We start from the raw sequence: 17,371 nt of genomic DNA, 5'->3' as shown, positions 1-17,371 counted from the left end.
AGCGACAATCAGGGATGGGATATGCTGTTCACAGCTATACACTGTCCGGATAGCATGGCTAGTGGGCATTCCCCATGGTCGGAAGTCGGGACGCTGAAGAATAAGTGGGCGCTGATTGGCTGATGTCTACCGAGGTGTTCCGGGAAACACAAGGCGGTTGAAAGAAAGTCATGACGGCCCGGGGGGGTCCAGCCAAACCCGCCCGGATGCGCCACTCACAGTAGAAGGCATCTCCGTCCACCTCACTGCTACATCTCTCACTCCCGTCGCTCCGCCTGTGAACCCGGTTCCGGTTATTTTAAACGTAGTCTGGCATTCACCTCATCCGCCAAGCGGCTTCCCTTGCTTGCTTTTCCGCATCCTCGTCTCGTCTCGTCTCTGTCTCGTCTCTCAGTATCGCACATCGCCGTCAAAATGGCCGCTCTCCGCTCTTCGTCCGCCCGTGTCTTCGCCGCTGCCTCCCGGCCGGCCTTCCGCCCCGTCGTCGCCGCCCGCGGCATGGCCAACCTTGCCGACGGTGCTACCCAGAGCCAGCAGGCCTCTTCGGAGCAGAGCCCCAAGCTCAAGACCTTCCAGATCTACCGCTGGAACCCCGACACCCCGACCGAGAAGCCGCGCATGCAGAGCTACACCCTCGACCTCAACAAGACCGGTCCCATGGTGCTTGACGCCCTTGTCCGCATCAAGAATGAGCTCGACCCTACCCTTACCTTCCGCCGCTCGTGCCGTGAGGGTATCTGCGGTTCCTGCGCCATGAACATCAACGGCACCAACACCCTCGCCTGCTTGTGTATGTCCATGTCGCAGCATCCACCGAGATATATGTCTCTCGGGGCGGACGGAATGCTTACTTTTCCAAACCACAGGCCGCATTCCCGCCGACAACAGCGCTGAGATGAAGATCTACCCCCTTCCTCACACCTACGTCGTCAAGGATCTCGTCCCCGATCTTACCCTCTTCTACAAGCAGTACAAGTCCATCAAGCCCTACCTCCAGAGGGACACTCCCTCCCCTGATGTAAGTGGATACGCTTTTATAAGAAGCTGCGCGCACAGATCGATGCTAACCTACGTCATCACGTGTAGGGCAAGGAGTATCGCCAGTCCAAGGCCGACCGCAAGAAGCTCGATGGTCTCTACGAGTGCATTCTTTGCGCCTGCTGCTCTACCTCGTGCCCCTCCTACTGGTGGAACTCCGAGGAGTACCTCGGCCCCGCTATCCTCCTCCAGTCTTACCGCTGGCTAGCCGATTCCCGTGACGAGCGCACCGCCGAGCGCAAGGACGCCCTCAACAACTCCATGAGCTTGTACCGCTGCCACACCATTCTCAACTGCACCCGCACCTGCCCCAAGGGTCTCAACCCCGGTCTCGCCATTGCCAACATCAAGAAGGAGCTTGCCTTTTAATTGCGTCAACTACGACAATGCGATTTACTCTGTGCGGATCAGAAAAGCGAATACGTCGAGGAGAGAGAACCGCGCGGATGTGGCGGGAAACTTGCTCTTGACTAGCGAGAATGGTGGCGGGTGGTTCGGGAAGATCCGGGCACGGTACATGTAACGAACCTGTACCCTGTCTTGTGCATGGCTGGAGTTTACTATTGTCACAGTAACAGCAATACGAAATTGGTTTTTTTTTTGTGTCAAATACACCTTTTTCTATATCCTTTGGGGGGCCCATCCGATAGCCAGAGCAATGCGGCATTGGAAGCACTGGCTAGAGGCTTTATTTTGGATGAGGTATATGTTGAATTAATCAGGCGTCAAAATAGCGAACACACAACTGCTTTTGCAACCCAAAGCTACAGACAACCCGCTTTGGTGTTCCTCTATCTTCTGAGATTCACACCTGCGCTAACACTTGACAAAAATTTCGGGTAATAGGGATACCTGGATGAGAACGACAAGCACTGAATAGCGCAATAGATCTTTATCTCCATCACCGCGGTTACCTTTTCGCATCAATTACCGGCACTTCCGGCTTCACTTCCGACTATTACCAGTATCATCACCGCTTCGGGTTCCGTACGAGGTTCATTACTCCGCCGTATCCGCAATGGTGAAGATGGGTTCATACACAAGATCAACCGGCACAAAGTCCTGAGTGGTGGTAGCCTGGGCTGCTCGTTTCATCTTATCGTCAGCAATTACACACCTCTCACAATATCAATACGTTTCGAAATATGACTTACGATACTTCCACTTAACAACCCACCCACCCCTTTCCACCTTCGAACTCTTAAACGCCACCCACCCGCCCGGCCCCGCATAACTCACAGTATTGGCCGGCTTGCCCTCGATTGGCGCGCCTTGGTCAAGCGTAAAGCTCATCCACTCGCAGTCGAGGCCATCGCTGTCGCCACAGATGACCGCCGGATCCTCCACGCTTGTCAGGTTCATCAATCCCGTGCGGGCATTGCCCACTAAAGCGATGGCTTTGGTCTTTGAGGTGTTAGGCGAGCCAGGGGAAGAAATACCCGCCCAGTTGTGCAGCTCGACGAGCCCGGTGTCTTTATTGGGTACGGTGTAGAACTTGATGGAATTGTTGTCTGTGTCGGGGAAGACCCCGATGACGGAATCGCCGGGGGCGCTGAGATAGTGGGTGTCTAGGTCGGGGCCGCCGCTGGGAGGGTGGAGGGGGTTGTTTGTTAGTTGAGGTAAAAATAAGGTTGGGGTCAAGAGATACTTCCAAGGGGAGCGACGTGTGAGGTGTGAGTTGTGAATCGTGAATCGTGAATTGTGAAATTTGACGTACCCGGAGATACGAAGGGTGTATACAGGAGAGGGAGCTGAGGGCTCTACGTATACTGGAGTCGCGAGGGTGGTAGAGCTGAGGAAGTTGAAGACGAGTGTCTGCCACTTCATTGTGATGGTTCGGTGCTGGTTAAGAGTTCTGATAGACTGAGTCGTTGAACTGTAGGGGGGTATGGTCAAGGATGAATACCGATGAGGGCGATGTCTATAAATGATATGTGAAGAGAGTTCGAAGGGGGGCTTTGAGGTTATATGCAACTGAGTGTCGTGAGTCTCCAGTAGGTATGATGATGTGTTTATCCTTATTATTCTTGCTTTTGCGGCTCATAACTTCACAACTTCACTCCGTCACTTCTCCATCTTGGGCACATCATCCCACTCTCGATGTACTTTTACTCAAAATTGCCGACACGTATAGCTTCACCTCTTCCATGTTGATCTTCTCATCTTCCGACGTGATGTGTTGCAATCGAGTCACCTTGGCCTCGGCGATATTGCCCAAATGAACGATTCAACATTCTGGGCGACATCGCTTTAATTCTGCCGTTACCATTTTCCCTCCCATTCAGATGCAAGTAACACCGAAGAGGCAATGAAGAATTCGGAGGCATTATTGTAGGATATATCTCTTTCGGAGTATTCTGACGACGATCCGTCTGTACACTCATTGCCCAGCTTCTTAGGCTCTGTATAAGGTAAGTCATGTCTATATGACCCGATCGGATGCGACTCAGGTCCCGATGTCTGAACATCTGGGACTGACGATTCTAGATTTGCACATAGTTATGCCGTTCCTCGTGGTCCGCAGCAACTCCACCTGAGATTTACCGATGTAGGGTTCCGAGAGGAAATACCCAATACACATTAGGTTTGTCTCTTGTTAGAAGTTGAAGTATCTGCAACCAAACGTCACAACACAAGTTGTGACATGATTTTCCCCGTGGGGTGATCAGAAGGGACAAGTGGCTTCCATCGGTTTTGGAAATAAAAATTGCGGTTGTATCAACACCGCCGCATTCGACTCAGACCTGGTTATGGTTATGCGATCGGCAGAAGGCCAAGAACTCTATATAAGCCCATCATTGTTCTGTATATAGCATGAGTTCGACAGTTTTCCATGGTTTAATCTCTCGAATTTTCCACCAAAGAAAATGGAAAAAGAAAAGAAAATTAAAAAGAAAAAAGAAATAAAGGTTGAGATAAAAGGTTCGATGCTTGCCCTATGCTCTTGACTTCTTGGGTATAAATCTTCACTATACAGCGCCTGTTCATCATCTACTATTGTGCCACTTGTCGATACGAATGAAGTACCGCTACATTGCATTGCTCCGCGAAGCGTCTTGCCTTGTCTTCCTCCTGACACAAGGAAACACATGAAGAACTATTGTCATTACCCCTCGATATCACACAACCAAATTCTGTCATTACTAGTCCGACAAGTCTGGTAACACTTCGCCGTCACTGTTCTCTTCTCGTTCCGTGTTATTTTCTCTTCCTTTTCTCTCTGGTTGTGTCCCTAGAACTGAACTAGAGGAGAACAAACGGCCCCGACCGAGTGAAAATTCCAGTGTAGCCGAGTGTTATGATCAAGGATCCTCTGTGTCCGTCATAAGATCAGAACTATTCGGGCCATCAAGTTTGCACCCCGGGAGTTGGCATAGATGCTCATTTATTTCCATGTTGACTACATGATTCTGCTTGCTTGGTTTTGTGTAACCATATCTACCAACTCAGCCATACGGAGACACTCTCCCTCTTTCACGATTCAGCAAATGTTCATGGCTTTAGACACTGATCGATTTTGTACCTCATTCTTACTGAACCATCTACTGTACCATCTTGGCTGCCGCCATGTTATATAGCCAAAACATTGCGGATGCTGTGTGATTCGTGGGTCATAGAGCGCCGGATAAATCAGCGCAATCTGGATCACCAATATTCAAACCTTGGCTGCACCGTTATCGATAGAGATGGAACATTCTAAACAGTGCCTCTCCCCTAGATCCTCGAAGCTTGGGTTTAGTTCGCAGACTTAAACTCAAACTAGACACCAGGTAGATAATGTGGCGCGCGGGTGAGTAGCAGTATTCCAGGGGAAATCCGAACTTTGCATTGTATCCTGCTCGGTAAACGATAATTATGCGCTCGAACTTCCTACTGGGCCAGAAGCGAACCGAGAACGTGTCCGTAGTTTAGGAGCAACCAGTCTCCGAGAAGAATAGAGTTTGACGGGCTGATGCACCTTCTCCTTGTCAAGGGTCATTCGGTGAGATTTCACACACCTCCTCATGTTCCTCACCTAAAGTCCGTGTTTACCGCACCAAACATGGAACTGCCCAAAATCCCCTCATTACTCCTTCTTTTATGAGGAAGACTCAGCAGCGCGGCCCCCACAGCACAGGAATGCCACTCACCACACATGTTGTGTTTCGACGCTGTCAACCCCTATGGCGTGATGTACTCAGGGTGAGTCTTCTGCTTCACCTACAGACTCCCATCCCTTCATCTTTTCGAACTCACACACCCCTCAACCACCTTGGCAGCTGCTACGACAAATGTGAACCCGAAACTCGTCCCCAAGCCTCAACCTGCCCTCCTGCTCCTGCTCCTTCGAAACCGCCCATCTCCTACTCCTACTAAACCTCAATTCAAAAGACTGTAACAGTGGCCACCATCGCGGCCATCACCTATAGCGACACGCCTCCGCCCGTCATATCAACCATCACCCAGAGGGTGAGCGTGACCACCTAGATCGTCGCCATCACTAAAGGTACCAACTTTGGGACAAAGGATAACTGCCCGACGAGGACCGTGTGCCTGGACAACGTGGGTAGCTGTGGACAGACGGCGTATGGCGGGAGTGTGCAAGATTGTAAGCCCGTGGCCTACGTTTTCGGCTCCCGTTCGTCCTCCGAGGCCTACTACTACCACACGCTCCTGGATGCTAGAGGGGAAAAGACGGTTGAGGCGGTTGAGGGCGGCTGTCGCGACAGTTTGACAAGAGGTGTAAGAAGAGAGGGCAAGGCGGCGTGATGTGGAACTGGTATGTGATGGGATTGAGTGTTGTTCACTGCCATAAATAATTCAAACTGGACCAAAGAGTGAAGGAGCCGTGTTGGATAAACTACCAAGTCGCAAGAATACCGTAGAATCCCCCTTCCAAGAACAGGCTCGGACTTGAGCGCTACAGTTCTGCCAGCACTATGTAGCAAAAAGAGGGTTTTGGGGGATTAGCCTTTTGCCAGTTTGGCGATTTTCTACGGGACACTTCCCAACGGGGCTTGAAGGATTCTGCATGCAACGACGCATGGCTTACAGTTGACATGGTGCAAGTGTCGGACGCGAGATGCTGTTGAAGATAATGATGATCGGGTTGAATGCCGGGAACGATGGAAGCTTCGACAAAGCTCGGACCCGTCGGTCTGTACAGTTTGTCATAACAGTGGTTTGCCAACTGGCCCTGCGGCATGAGGCAGGCAGGTAAGTAAGCAGTGCCGCTGGGGGGCGTCTCGGGTAGGAGCACAACGACTGAGCACCACTTGTTCACTTTTTTTCTACGCCATCCCTACAGCTGAGGTGTCACGGCAACCTTCGATCGAGCTCTGTACGACCGCCTTTCGTCTCGTCGTTTTCTTGTCAAACGTAGGTATCGTATCGTATCGTATCGTTCCCGTCTTTTGCTGCATTGCTGTTTGTGGCAATCAAGGATCAGCTAACTCACCGAATCCTGCCTCCTCTTGTTGGTCTCGAGACATTTTGAAGGACCTAGACAAGACAAGACAACACGTAACTTGACCCTCTCTTTTCATCACCTTTTTATCGAGTTGCTGAGAGAGGGGCAGATCGGACCTTTTGGATATCATTCCGGCATGCACCTCGTTGCGTGGTTCTGACAACGAGTTCCGGTTGGGTTGCATCGACGACAGGCCACCCACTCACAAACGCAGACTCAGAAGACAGAAAAACCAACCGACATGGCATCGATCCCGTTCGGAAACATAGAAAACCGCCTTGTTGCTTTATTTGCCTCCACAGTCTGGCCATCCACCAATCCATAGCCCTGGCCCTGCGGATCTTACAGGGCGCATTCCCGGAAGATGAGGTGTAGATGTCTCTGGATTGTGAAGCAGCAGGTTCCAATGGCTCGAGCCGCACCTCACTGCAAGTTGTTGGGTTGTCGTTGCCCCCCTCCCCTGTGTCGAGACCCCAGCCTCTGCCATGGAGATTTGATATGCATTCGATGGACCCCAACATCACGTTCTTATCGTGGCTCCTACCCCATCTGTCCATGTATAGGTATCCCCAAGGTACCTATCAATGGCATCACCACCTCCCACTCACCCATGGTTCATATGATCGTCCATCTGACAGCTATCGCTGCCGAGTTGCCCTGACGAGGTCAGGTCAGGCTCCCGGGCCGCATTACGATGGAACTGGAGCGTGCCTACGTCCGTACACTCAGTAAAACGGTGCATATGTATTCGTGTCAAATATCACATCCTTATGCTGGTGTATTGTCCGCCCCGAAACTTGCCAATTTTGTTTGCTACTGGTCTGGCCGTCTGGGAGGTATTCATCCAGTAAAGGCAGGGGTCTCTTGACTGGGACATGACCCTCTCCTTGCCTTCCCTTTGACGAAACGGGAATCACGTTCGGTACTTTACCGGGACGGCGCTGTGTCAGCTACCTATGCTGTTTGACCGAGCGTGGCTCTGTGTCGGTGTCTAACAAAGTTTGGCCGGGAGTTTCCTGTCGGCGGCCGGACACTCGCTGGTCCAGACTCGGCCAGGGACTGTAACTCTTTGGTGTACATCACAGCGTTGTGCTGTGGTGGACTCGGGGATACCTATGTAAGTACGACCTTACGAAAGCATTACCCGACCTAACCTGACCATATACCCCCCCGTCACCCCGGTAATCCGGACCCCGTGTCCATCGTGGGATCCAGCTGGGGATCTAGCTTGGTATCCATCCGCCGGATATTGATAGTGCCACGCACCGCATCGCAATACGCCGCGCTATCGCTAAACTAACGGGGCTAACCAGCGAACTGGACTGAGTGACTTGGGGCCAATCTCCAGTTCCAGATCCCAGACAGCATCCAGACACCAGACCGGCTCTTGCGCCTTTGCACATCTCAAACGACCAGTTTCTTGAAATCCGTCCTCGACCCTTCCTCGACCGAGCCAACGTCCACTCGACTTCGACTGGACCCCGACCGCGACCGTTTCCCGTATCCCCCTTCATCCAACTGACGACCTGCGGAATGGCGCATCCGCTCCTCCTCCAGCGATGACCTCCCGGCCCCCTTTGGGCGTCCAGCAGCGACAGCCCCAGCAGAGAAAGTTGAGCGGCCCGGTCCTGTCGCAACAGCGCTCTCTGTCGCAATCCCAGGCGCAGGCGCAGGCGCAGGCGCAGCAACAACAGCAACAACAACAACAACAACAACAACAACAGCAACAACAACAACAACAGCAACAGCAGCAGCAGTATGATGCCTCGAGCTATCTACCACCGCCGCCGCCTGTTCCCACTCGTAATAACAACCATAACAACTTCTCCAACCCAAATAACACCCTCAACAACGCCTTCCCGCCCGAACTCGCCCAGCAAGACCCCACGAGCATAGTTTCTCCCGCAGACCCGTCGGGTTCGTCACCCGCACTTTCCGTGGGTGTTGGTCGCTATGGGACCCAGCGCCGAGGTGGTTCGCGCCTTAGGCTCGAGCTATCGCACAACGATCCTTTCGACGCCTTCTCGTCTCCCACCGTGATCGAATCTCCCGGCCTCGTGGAACCGCATACACAGAATGGCTCCTTGACGCACCCAATGATGCCTCTAGCCGATGGGCCCGACTTGGGCGACATGAGTCCCCATCATCGAGTCTCCATTCCCCCCCAACACCTAGATGCCGACGTTCCGATTCCCTTTCCCCAGCGCCGACCGAAAGCAGTGCCCGATCACTCGCGTCGAGAACAACCGCCACCGCCGCCGAACCCGGCTCGGAAAGACACGCGTCCGAAACCGTATACCATCGAGTTACCTGCCGCCGCGCCGCGCTATCGTATCCGTGGGAGGAGTGATGGACAAGGGGGCCAGGGGAGGTCAAGTGCGCTTGCAACGGCATCATCGTCCTCCACGACAGGCAGCTCTGCCACCGCAAACTATGGATGTGCCGACTTCTTCCCATGGTCAGGGACGGCCGGCAACCACCCCGAAGATCAGTTTAACGACACGGCCATACGGGTGGGATACAGCGAAAAGCAGTTTGTTACCCCAGAGACACAATCCGCAAAGACGGTTTTGTTTCACGGCTTAAAGCAGCGGAGTGGACTGAACGCGTTATCCATCTTCTTTGCGGGCGTGCTATGGCACAGGAGAAATGCGGGTCAAGTAACTGCGCCATCGACCTTCAAGCCGCCCCCAAGAGTCACGCTCACTGACACCAAAAAAGAAGTCTGGCTCAAAGACCTGGCCAACTCCGCCATCCCTCTTCGGAAACTCAGTCGATCAATCCCCCACGGCGTGCGTAACAAGGTCTTGCTGGATCAGTGTTTGAACAAGAACGTCCCGATAGACCGTGCCGTCTGGCTGGCCAAGTGTGTGGGCACCAACGAGCTACGCACCTTTAGGAGGCTTGGTAAGGGAAATAACGCTTCGGTTTTGGAAGGCGAGCGCAAGTGGCTCAAGGACTGGACCCTTGTCATTGAAAATTTCATCGAGCGTGTCTTTTTCTCGTTCGGCGAGCAAAACTGGAAAGCCAAGGTCAACTACGCGTAAGTGTCTCCGTGCCCTCCTGTGAGCGAGACTGGCCAGCTAACAGCACGTAGCATCCAGCTAGCGGCGCACCTATATGCTGAGGGCCTCATGGACCGTGAGCATTATCTTGATTGGACGGTTTCCAGCTTGGAATCGAGCCACCACTCTCAACTGCCCATGTGGATTATTATCGCACAAATATACTGGAAAGACCTGCTTCGTCTAAGGAAGTATGGCCGAAGACTTGCTACTGCTCTCATTAGTCATTACCATGTGGTACGTAGCCAGAAGGCTTCCAGTGCAAATCGGTCACCGTTTCTGACGCTTTTCTAGATACATGCACACGAAGACAGGGATATTTATGTTCCTCTGCTTTCCAAGCTATCGCACCTTTTGGGAACGCTGATGGTGGCTACCCCCGAAAACTTCGTATCTCCTTCTGTGTGGGTCAAGTACCGAGACGCTCTCAAAACATGTCTGCCTCAAGGGGACGAAGCACGCCACAGATCTTTTGCCGGTATCAACTATCGGAACGAACAACTAGTCGCCTCCGCCAACAGGTCGCAACCGGCTGCCCGAATTATCCTTGTGAGGAACTTGGACCAGGTCATCTTGGAGAAGCCGATGCCTGATGAGTTTCCGGCGCAGTGCTGGACTGTCTCCAAGGATAAGGCTGCCCTGGTCAGGGCTCTTCTCGAGTGGTGTACGACACCATACAGGCCGGGGCTCGCAAAAGTTTATGTTGCCCATCGGATATTGATGCACTGGAGTACGCTGCGGTTGGACGTCACTTCTGCTGTGCTGGGCTTCATGGAAGGAGAGGCCCTTGAAGAGATGGAGTGCAAGGACGCGCTCTATCACCTCGTATCCGAGCTAGTTCGCTCGGGGATTTTTCTGGTATCGCAGTACATTCAATGGCTGATCACGCGTGGTGGCCTGACTGATCCGCAACTGGTCATGCCGGACGGTCCCCCGTTTTCTCGGCTGCTTGCAGAGCTTCCATCGCATATTTTGGGCAGTTCACAGAAACGATCTAGAGATGCGTTGCTTCGCCGGGCAGGCTTTCGCATCGCAGACGACGCACAAGATGCAGATATGGCCATCAGACACCTCCGGCATGCACTAGGTCTGCCTGCAGGAGTTACTGATGCTGTGTCAATGGGCCGGCCCTTTCCGATTAAGAAAATAGCCCGGCGCATCGAAGACGCCAGCCGAGCGCGCAAGGCAGAGATCGCTTCCTGGCTACGGAACACAGTCTTTGGAGGAGAACTTGAACACAGTTCTCTCAATGCTTTCGGTCAGCATGACCTCTCTACCAGACTTTTCAACTCGATAAGGACAGTATTCGAGGCCGCCCAGGAATTTTCAGTATTTGCTGATGTCCTCCGAATGCTCACAAAATGCTCCAACCCTGAAGTACTCGCCTCAATCGCGGATACGATCACTCGGTATACCTTTGTTTTTGCTGCTCTCAGCTGTCTCAAAAACCTGTTTAGCATTCTCCATAGCAGGCTCAGAGAGGTGCAAGAGCAGGGGATAGGAGCGCGGCCGTTACTTGCGTCGCTCGCTTACCTGGCATCCCGGGTCCCTGGGATGGACGAAGTCGCTATGCAGTTGAAGTCCGACTTGGCTGTGAGCGACCGGCACAATCCTGTAGACGCCTGTTCACCTGTTAGTGACAATATGGTTTCTCGTCTTTCAGACCACGATGGCGATCTCCATGAAGAGGTTGAGAAGCTTCTGGCTAACGGTACTAGTCTTGATCGCAACACGATGGATCGGCTTTTCAGTGCGGTGATTCAGCGACTACAGGCATACTGGTCCAAGGGGGATGAACAGCAGAGGGTTTACGGTATTCTCCTGAAGCGTCTGCGAATGTTCAATCCACAACATTTCGACGAGCTCATGACAAGATGGCTTCTTTACGTACGGGGTCTTGACACGCGGGCAACGATCCTGCACCTATACCCTCTTTTGGTCTCTATAGGTTGTTTGGAAATGCCTGCAATTCTCGCAACAGCTTCGGAGTCACCCAACGCTCTTGGAGCCGGTAATTCACGACATCCTCAATCAGCCGTCGCCACATCTCAAATCGTTCAGACCACTTTTCGTACTAGGTATATGCAAGAAGTGCTCCAACTCTTCATGGCGCCAGTCTCGTCTGAAAGCTTACTGACGCCAGAGGAGCGCTACCGTTTTGGCATACTTCAAGAACAGGCCAAGAAGGAGAGCCCGCGAGAACTACTCTGCTTGATCCAGCTCGCCTTGGCCGAATATACTTGTGCTCGTGCTCAAAACGATCTGGAGGAACTACCCCTGGATAAGGAAGCAAATCAGGACCGTCTCCTTAGGCTTTTAAAGCTTCTTGTGTTAAAGGACCCTGTAGGAGTTGCCAAGGCGCTGCAAATCAGAGGACCTGATGCCCAAATTGACGGCTGGATCGATCGCATGACTACCAAGCTGCTTGTCACTGCCGCTGGCGAGGGCACACGCGTGACGTTCGAGCAAGTTCTCAACCTCACTAACGAATTCACTCTCCCCTTCTGCCATGTTAAGCTACTTTTGAGTCTGTCGTCCAACGACCAGCAGCAAAACGCGGCAGATTCGGGCGAACGAGTTCCTTCGAACGTAGAACTTTTTATGAACGCCATGGAAAAGTCGATGGACGCACAGCGGGTCTCATGGATCGGAATGCTCCCCTCTCTCTCGCCCGACCTTACACATCACCTCAAAAATCAGGCCCAGGCTCGGTTTCTGAACCTTCTGCCTTCGGCCAGAAACCCACCCTCAATGACGCTAGACAGGTCAATGCTCCAGATGCGCCTCCAAAAAGCCGAGAACTTTCTCGCCATTATGGATACTATCATACGCGGAAGCGGTCCAATGGGGTTTCGTCAGCACCAACTGGTTCCGGTTATGGTAGAAAGGTTCACTGACATTCTGGAGCTGTTACAAACTCTGACACCATTCCCTAGCCAAGCAGGTGGTCTTGGAGGGTGGGGAGGCCAAGGTGCCAGTGCTGCCGCTGCCGGCGGTGACAGTCACATTGATCTGAAAAGCGACATTCTGAACCACTGGCTTCCCCTCTTTCTCAATTTCCTCACCCTCCATGCCCAGACCTTTGACACCAGCAAGCCCGGAAACGAGGTTCGCGGCAGAGCTCTCATGGTGTGCGCTGGTCTTATCAGGGAACTCGACCTGATCCATGGGCCCGATTTTGACACTCGTCAATTGGGTGGGCGCATCTTCGATCTAGCTTGCGTGTTAGTTGACAACCTTGCCGAGGATGCGCGGCTGCAGTGTATCCAAGCTCTCAAGTCTCCTTCGGATGTGAAGCTCAGATACATCTTCAGCTATCAGGACAACCCACATGCAAACCTAATGCTCTGTCATAAGGAGAGGCCGACGGCGATGGCCATAGGCACTGCCACTGGCACTGGATCGCCAGCCCCTGGTACCACCCCAACACACACGCCAGGCGTTACTCCTGGGCCACAGAACGCAGTTGGTGCTGGTAGTGCTGTTTCCGGCGCTGGTGGTAGTGGTAATGGTGGAAGTTACTTTAGTCTTCCCGGTCATACGCAACAGGCTCAAGCACAAGGATGGCATGCCGCCCAACAGCAGCAACAGCAACAACAACAACAACAGTCACAGCAGCAGCAACAACAACAACAACAACAACAGTATCAGTTACAGCAACAGCAACAACAAGGAGGCACAGGACCCATACCCTCACCAGCCATCAGCATCAATACCAACCTCACCCACCTTAACCTTGGCAACAACAGCAACCCGCCCACACCCTCCCCCATGAACCCAACGCGACCAGCGATGATGATGGTAGCCAACCCCTGGGGAGGTTACTCGTGGGTGCCTACGATGGGCGGACCGCAAGAGCGGCTGACGCCCTTCAACTTCCGGCAGTGGGAAATGCTTAGCGAGCCGACCAGCCAGGTTGGGGAGAACGACACGGCGGTGAACTTGATGCTGTTTGAAAGTCGCAAGGTACAGTGATGCTACTTGCGCTGTCGGATCGAGCCTTTGACTGAGGGAGCTGGGCCGCGCTTTGAGGGATTTAAGCCTGGGGTTGAGGATACGGATGGGTCGGTGCCGAGTCGAAGAGGGAGTGAGAGGGAGAAGCGTGGGAGGAGGAAACAGGAGGAGGAGGTAGAAGAGTGGGAGAATGAGGAGAGGAGAGAAAAGGGGGGAGGGGGGTGGAAGAAAACATGTTGAGTTTATCTGTGCGAGGAGTAGAATGATAGATGTTGGGAAGTAAACGTATCGAGCGGGCAGGAGGACATTGTCTTCATCAAGACCAAGATCGGAAACTGGGGCTATGATGGATGGGTGTATGAGTGTATGTGTATATGGGAGCGAAACAAAATCATCATCACATTCAGATGATTATATTCGGACCTTTTTCTATCTCGTTTTTTGTCTCTTCTTTTTGGGAAAGCGGGCGGACGGGCGGATAGGGGAACATTGCGGGTGTCCGGCGGCGAGTTTTGATTTTTTTTTTTTTTTTCTTTGTCGAGAACAGTCTTCTTCGTTGACCTTGACTGTTATGTTTATTTTGTGACCCGTTCGGTATTGGTACTTCTCGGCTCTCTTTTTCGGGTTTCCTCGATTTCTTTTTTCACAAACCTTTTTTTTTTTTTTTTTTCTTTTTTTTTTTTTTTCATTCCGTCTTTCATCTGGTCACGTTAGTTTATGGGGGGCTTCATTCTCATAGCGATGCATATCATATACATAGGTACGGTCAGGTCTTGGTCAAGGTACTACATATATAGGTGTGTTTTGTTTGTTAAAATTTTGTTTGTTTGGGGGTTTGTTGTTCTTCGATTTGAGCGGATCGGTTTCAAAGGGAGCGAGCGACATGATGGGGAATTCTTGTGCTAGTTACAGTAGGTTGGTAGTTCTACTACTACTTACTGTTGGAGCTGGAGCAACTGATAATGATATACCCATAGGTTTTCTTTCTTCGAGTGCTAGTGCAAGTACTTTATTCTACTTGTACATAGGTCTGTATTTACTGTAAACATAACGACAATTCCGGGTATGTACCGGTAGGTTCAGCGGCTAATGCTTGTTGTTACTAGTACTATTTGAGATCCGATGATGACCGGGCCGGAAGTCACTATCGGGGTTCGCATGGCGCATGGACAAGCCGGGACGGAGCGAGACGGAGGAGCCGACGAGAAGTACACTGCCGAGACCCGGACTACACTGCGCAGGCTGCTCCACTCCACCGGCTAGTGCCTGTGTTAGTGACTCGACGGTTTCCGTGTTAATGAGTCACAGACTCATGTTTGAAAGAAGCAGACGAGAGCGTTGTTGCAGGTTGAACGGTCATTTTGATTTATGCGAGCATTCGTTCATCTGGTCTTTCGTGGTGTCTAGACTACCTATGGTGATTTGTATTTTGTCGAAGCGTGTTGTTACAACCCAGTTTTCTGGTGTTCCCAGATCCTTCTATATCTCTAGATTGGACGTCGAAGCGTGAAAAATTATAAACCAAACTCCCTTGTTCATGTACGTATGTGATGGTTTCTTTATGTACTTTGGACAAAAATCTAGTACAATCAACTAACCCCTTGCTCCCATCCTACCCAACCCTAACCATCCGTTTTTTTTTTCTACCCAGCAAACAGCCCTTCCAGAACTCGAGAAAGAAAAGATCAAAAGAAATTGTATAAAGACGCAGATACGCAAATCTTTAGTGAAAATACTGGGGGAAAATGTTCCGATCAACCCTCGATGAAGGCCTCGCTACGCGCCTTGGCATCTTTGGGGTCCTCGGGCGCAGATCCCTCAGGACGCGGACGGTTGGCGATCAGGCGCTGTTGAAGAGAAAGATGTATTGTTAGCGAGTCTCTCAACTGGTTGTATATGGCTGGGGTGTAACTTGGTAGCAAAATAAGGGGGGGAGGGGGAGGAGAAGAGGAAGTACTCACCACAAGGTTACGCAAAAGCACAGCAATAGTAACCTTGCCAATGCTGGGGACATAGATGCTGGCCTTCTCCTTAACCGCCGGACCGTCAAAGTTCTTGAAGCTGGAGAAGTTGATGCACACAGCACCGTCACGGAGCAGCTCGGTAGGCACCTTGAACTTCTCGGTCGGGACACCGCCAATAACGACGTCGCTGAGCGGCAAGACGTCCTTGAGCTCCCAGCCCTCCTTGTCATGGACCTGGTGGCGCAACTGGCGGATGCCCTCGCCGCGGGTGAAGACCTGGACGCCGGTAATGTCGACGGAGTAGACGGTGGCGCCATCGTTGGCGAGCAGCGCAGCAAGAGGGCGACCGTTCACCTCGCTACGGTTGATAACGGTGATGGTCTTGCCGAACAGGCGGTTGCCGTAGGCCAGAATGGGGTTGTAGATCTGCAGGTACTCGAGGGTCTTGACGATGGCGAGCGGCGTGCAAGGGAGGATGGACTTCTTGAGGTTGGTGGGAGGGTCGAGGAAGCGGACGTTGTGATACATGTTGAAGAGGTGGGTGTGGCAGAGACCCTCGACGTCCTTGGAGAGGGCGACGGTCTCCTTGATGTACTTGTCTTGGCTGTGGTTGCCGACCCAGATGGGGTAGTAGACGAGAATACCGTCGACCTTGTCGTCGTTGTTGGCGGCGATGATGCCCTCCTCGAGGTTTTCCTTGTCGACTTTGCGGAGGTCGAAGTTGAAGCCACTGGGGGTAGTGATTAGACCCTGGTGTTGGGGCAAGTCCGGACTAACCCATTGAGCGATTGCGAGATACTCACTTCTCTTCACACGTCCTCTTGGACCATTCAGCATACTGCAGAGCGGCCGGGTCATCGGTAGCCAGGAAAGCAGCCAGAGTAGGCTTGGAGGCATTGGGACCCTCGATCTTAGCAAGAGTCTCGCGGACCTCGGAAAGCAGCTTCTTGGCGATGGTATCGGAGAGGATGACCTTGCAGGTCTTGGGTACTTGTTGCGCCTCCATGATGTCGATGTGGGACTTGGTGGTCTGGTGAGTTTTGAAGACTCGTGGTAGTCGTAGTCTCGGGATGTTCTTCGTGAAAAGCTGTCTGGAGGAAAGCCGCACAAACAAGTTAGCCGAAGTTCTAGTCGGGCGCATTTCTGAGGCGCATCCCAAACGGCCAATTGGTCATATCCTAATAGTAATGCTCGAAATTCCTCAGTCTGTCCTTGTAAAAGCTCGTTTGCAGAAGATCGAAGCAGACGGACAGCCTGTGCCTTGGGGAGGAAAGTTGAAGTGAGGTGGTATTCGAGGTACCCCGCGGTTCCCCCACTGTCAAGTTGAGATGAGGTACCTACATGCTTCAGTTCAGATGAACCTTTGACGGGCCAATTGGTGATCTACAACAGAGACGGCAGTAGGATCTATGGGGATAAATTGGAAGTGTAAAAAGTATGGGATGAGGGCCACGATCTTGCGTGGCCGACTTTCTTTCTCTCGTACAGGGGAGGGGATCTCTCGTCGTCTTATACATGGCGCCAATCCAGGGCGTTTCAGCGCGACTCGAGTGGATTCTCGCATGGGCAGGCATTTTGTAACACTGAAAGCACGGGGAGCGAGGCCCGTTAACTCCAGGCCTTCTTTTACAGGGCATTCGTAAGAGTCACAGCCGGTGGAGGTCCCTCCAATATCGGGACAGGCAAGGAACAAAACTTTTAAAAATTTCAAGACTTGCCCGACACATCCATGCTGCACAGGAAGCCCCTCTTGCCGAAACCGGCATAGTGTAAATCTCAAGACCCCAGACACGATCGGATCCCGCGAAACGCCATAGCTTTTTCAGTCTCACCGCCCGCGATAACGCCGTTTTCTGCCACATATCGGCGGGGAACTCTCAGCGATAACGGCAGCGTGATGA

General features: G+C 52.4%; 5 protein-coding genes across 8 annotated transcripts; 2 read left to right on the top strand and 3 right to left on the bottom strand.

Moving 5' to 3' along the window:
• The first annotated feature begins 161 nt into the window (after window positions 1–161).
• On the top strand, window positions 162–2,246 carry tca-10 (tricarboxylic acid-10). Of its 2 annotated transcripts, XM_011394564.1 has the most exons (3): window positions 162–790; window positions 867–1,018; window positions 1,087–2,246. In XM_011394564.1, the coding sequence occupies exons 1-3, from the start codon at window positions 415–417 to the stop codon at window positions 1,405–1,407; spliced, it is 849 nt and encodes a 282-aa protein (XP_011392866.1). In that variant the 5' UTR covers window positions 162–414; the 3' UTR covers window positions 1,408–2,246. The 2 variants fall into 2 exon arrangements, with proteins under 2 accessions (XP_011392866.1, XP_011392865.1); XM_011394563.1 differs by having other exon boundaries at window positions 246–790; window positions 867–1,801.
• On the bottom strand, window positions 2,038–2,865 carry NCU00960 (hypothetical protein; the record flags this gene model as incomplete). The annotated part of the gene is made up of 3 exons (XM_960060.1): window positions 2,038–2,120; window positions 2,193–2,623; window positions 2,756–2,865. 3 exons carry the CDS (start codon window positions 2,863–2,865, stop codon window positions 2,038–2,040), a joined length of 624 nt encoding a protein of 207 aa, XP_965153.1.
• Window positions 2,866–5,838: 2,973 nt separating this feature from the next.
• NCU00961 (hypothetical protein) lies at window positions 5,839–6,974 on the bottom strand (the record flags this gene model as incomplete). The annotated part of the gene is made up of 4 exons (XM_960061.1): window positions 5,839–5,955; window positions 6,071–6,176; window positions 6,476–6,519; window positions 6,834–6,974. The coding sequence occupies 4 exons, from the start codon at window positions 6,972–6,974 to the stop codon at window positions 5,839–5,841; spliced, it is 408 nt and encodes a 135-aa protein (XP_965154.1).
• Window positions 6,975–7,798: 824 nt separating this feature from the next.
• On the top strand, window positions 7,799–13,915 carry NCU00962. Of its 2 annotated transcripts, XM_011394565.1 has the most exons (4): window positions 7,799–9,147; window positions 9,209–9,530; window positions 9,585–9,789; window positions 9,847–13,915. In XM_011394565.1, exons 1-4 carry the CDS (start codon window positions 9,123–9,125, stop codon window positions 13,525–13,527), a joined length of 4,233 nt encoding a protein of 1,410 aa, XP_011392867.1. In that variant the 5' UTR covers window positions 7,799–9,122; the 3' UTR covers window positions 13,528–13,915. The 2 variants fall into 2 exon arrangements, with proteins under 2 accessions (XP_011392867.1, XP_011392868.1); XM_011394566.1 differs by having other exon boundaries at window positions 7,799–9,530.
• A 960-nt stretch (window positions 13,916–14,875) lies between these two features.
• On the bottom strand, window positions 14,876–17,114 carry NCU00963. 2 transcript variants are annotated; one of them, XM_011394568.1, is made up of 4 exons: window positions 16,812–17,114; window positions 16,274–16,561; window positions 15,468–16,200; window positions 14,876–15,353 (listed from the first exon to the last, which is right to left on the bottom strand). In XM_011394568.1, exons 2-4 carry the CDS (start codon window positions 16,474–16,476, stop codon window positions 15,261–15,263), a joined length of 1,029 nt encoding a protein of 342 aa, XP_011392870.1. In that variant the 5' UTR covers window positions 16,477–16,561; window positions 16,812–17,114; the 3' UTR covers window positions 14,876–15,260. The 2 variants fall into 2 exon arrangements, with proteins under 2 accessions (XP_011392870.1, XP_011392869.1); XM_011394567.1 differs by having other exon boundaries at window positions 16,274–16,557.
• Window positions 17,115–17,371: the final 257 nt, after the last annotated feature.

This window comes from Neurospora crassa, linkage group I (genome assembly GCF_000182925.2).
Source record: "Neurospora crassa OR74A linkage group I, whole genome shotgun sequence".
Taxonomy (NCBI): domain Eukaryota; kingdom Fungi; phylum Ascomycota; class Sordariomycetes; order Sordariales; family Sordariaceae; genus Neurospora; species Neurospora crassa.
Note: the sequence above shows the minus strand (reverse complement) of the source record. Positions and strands in the feature narration are given on the sequence as shown.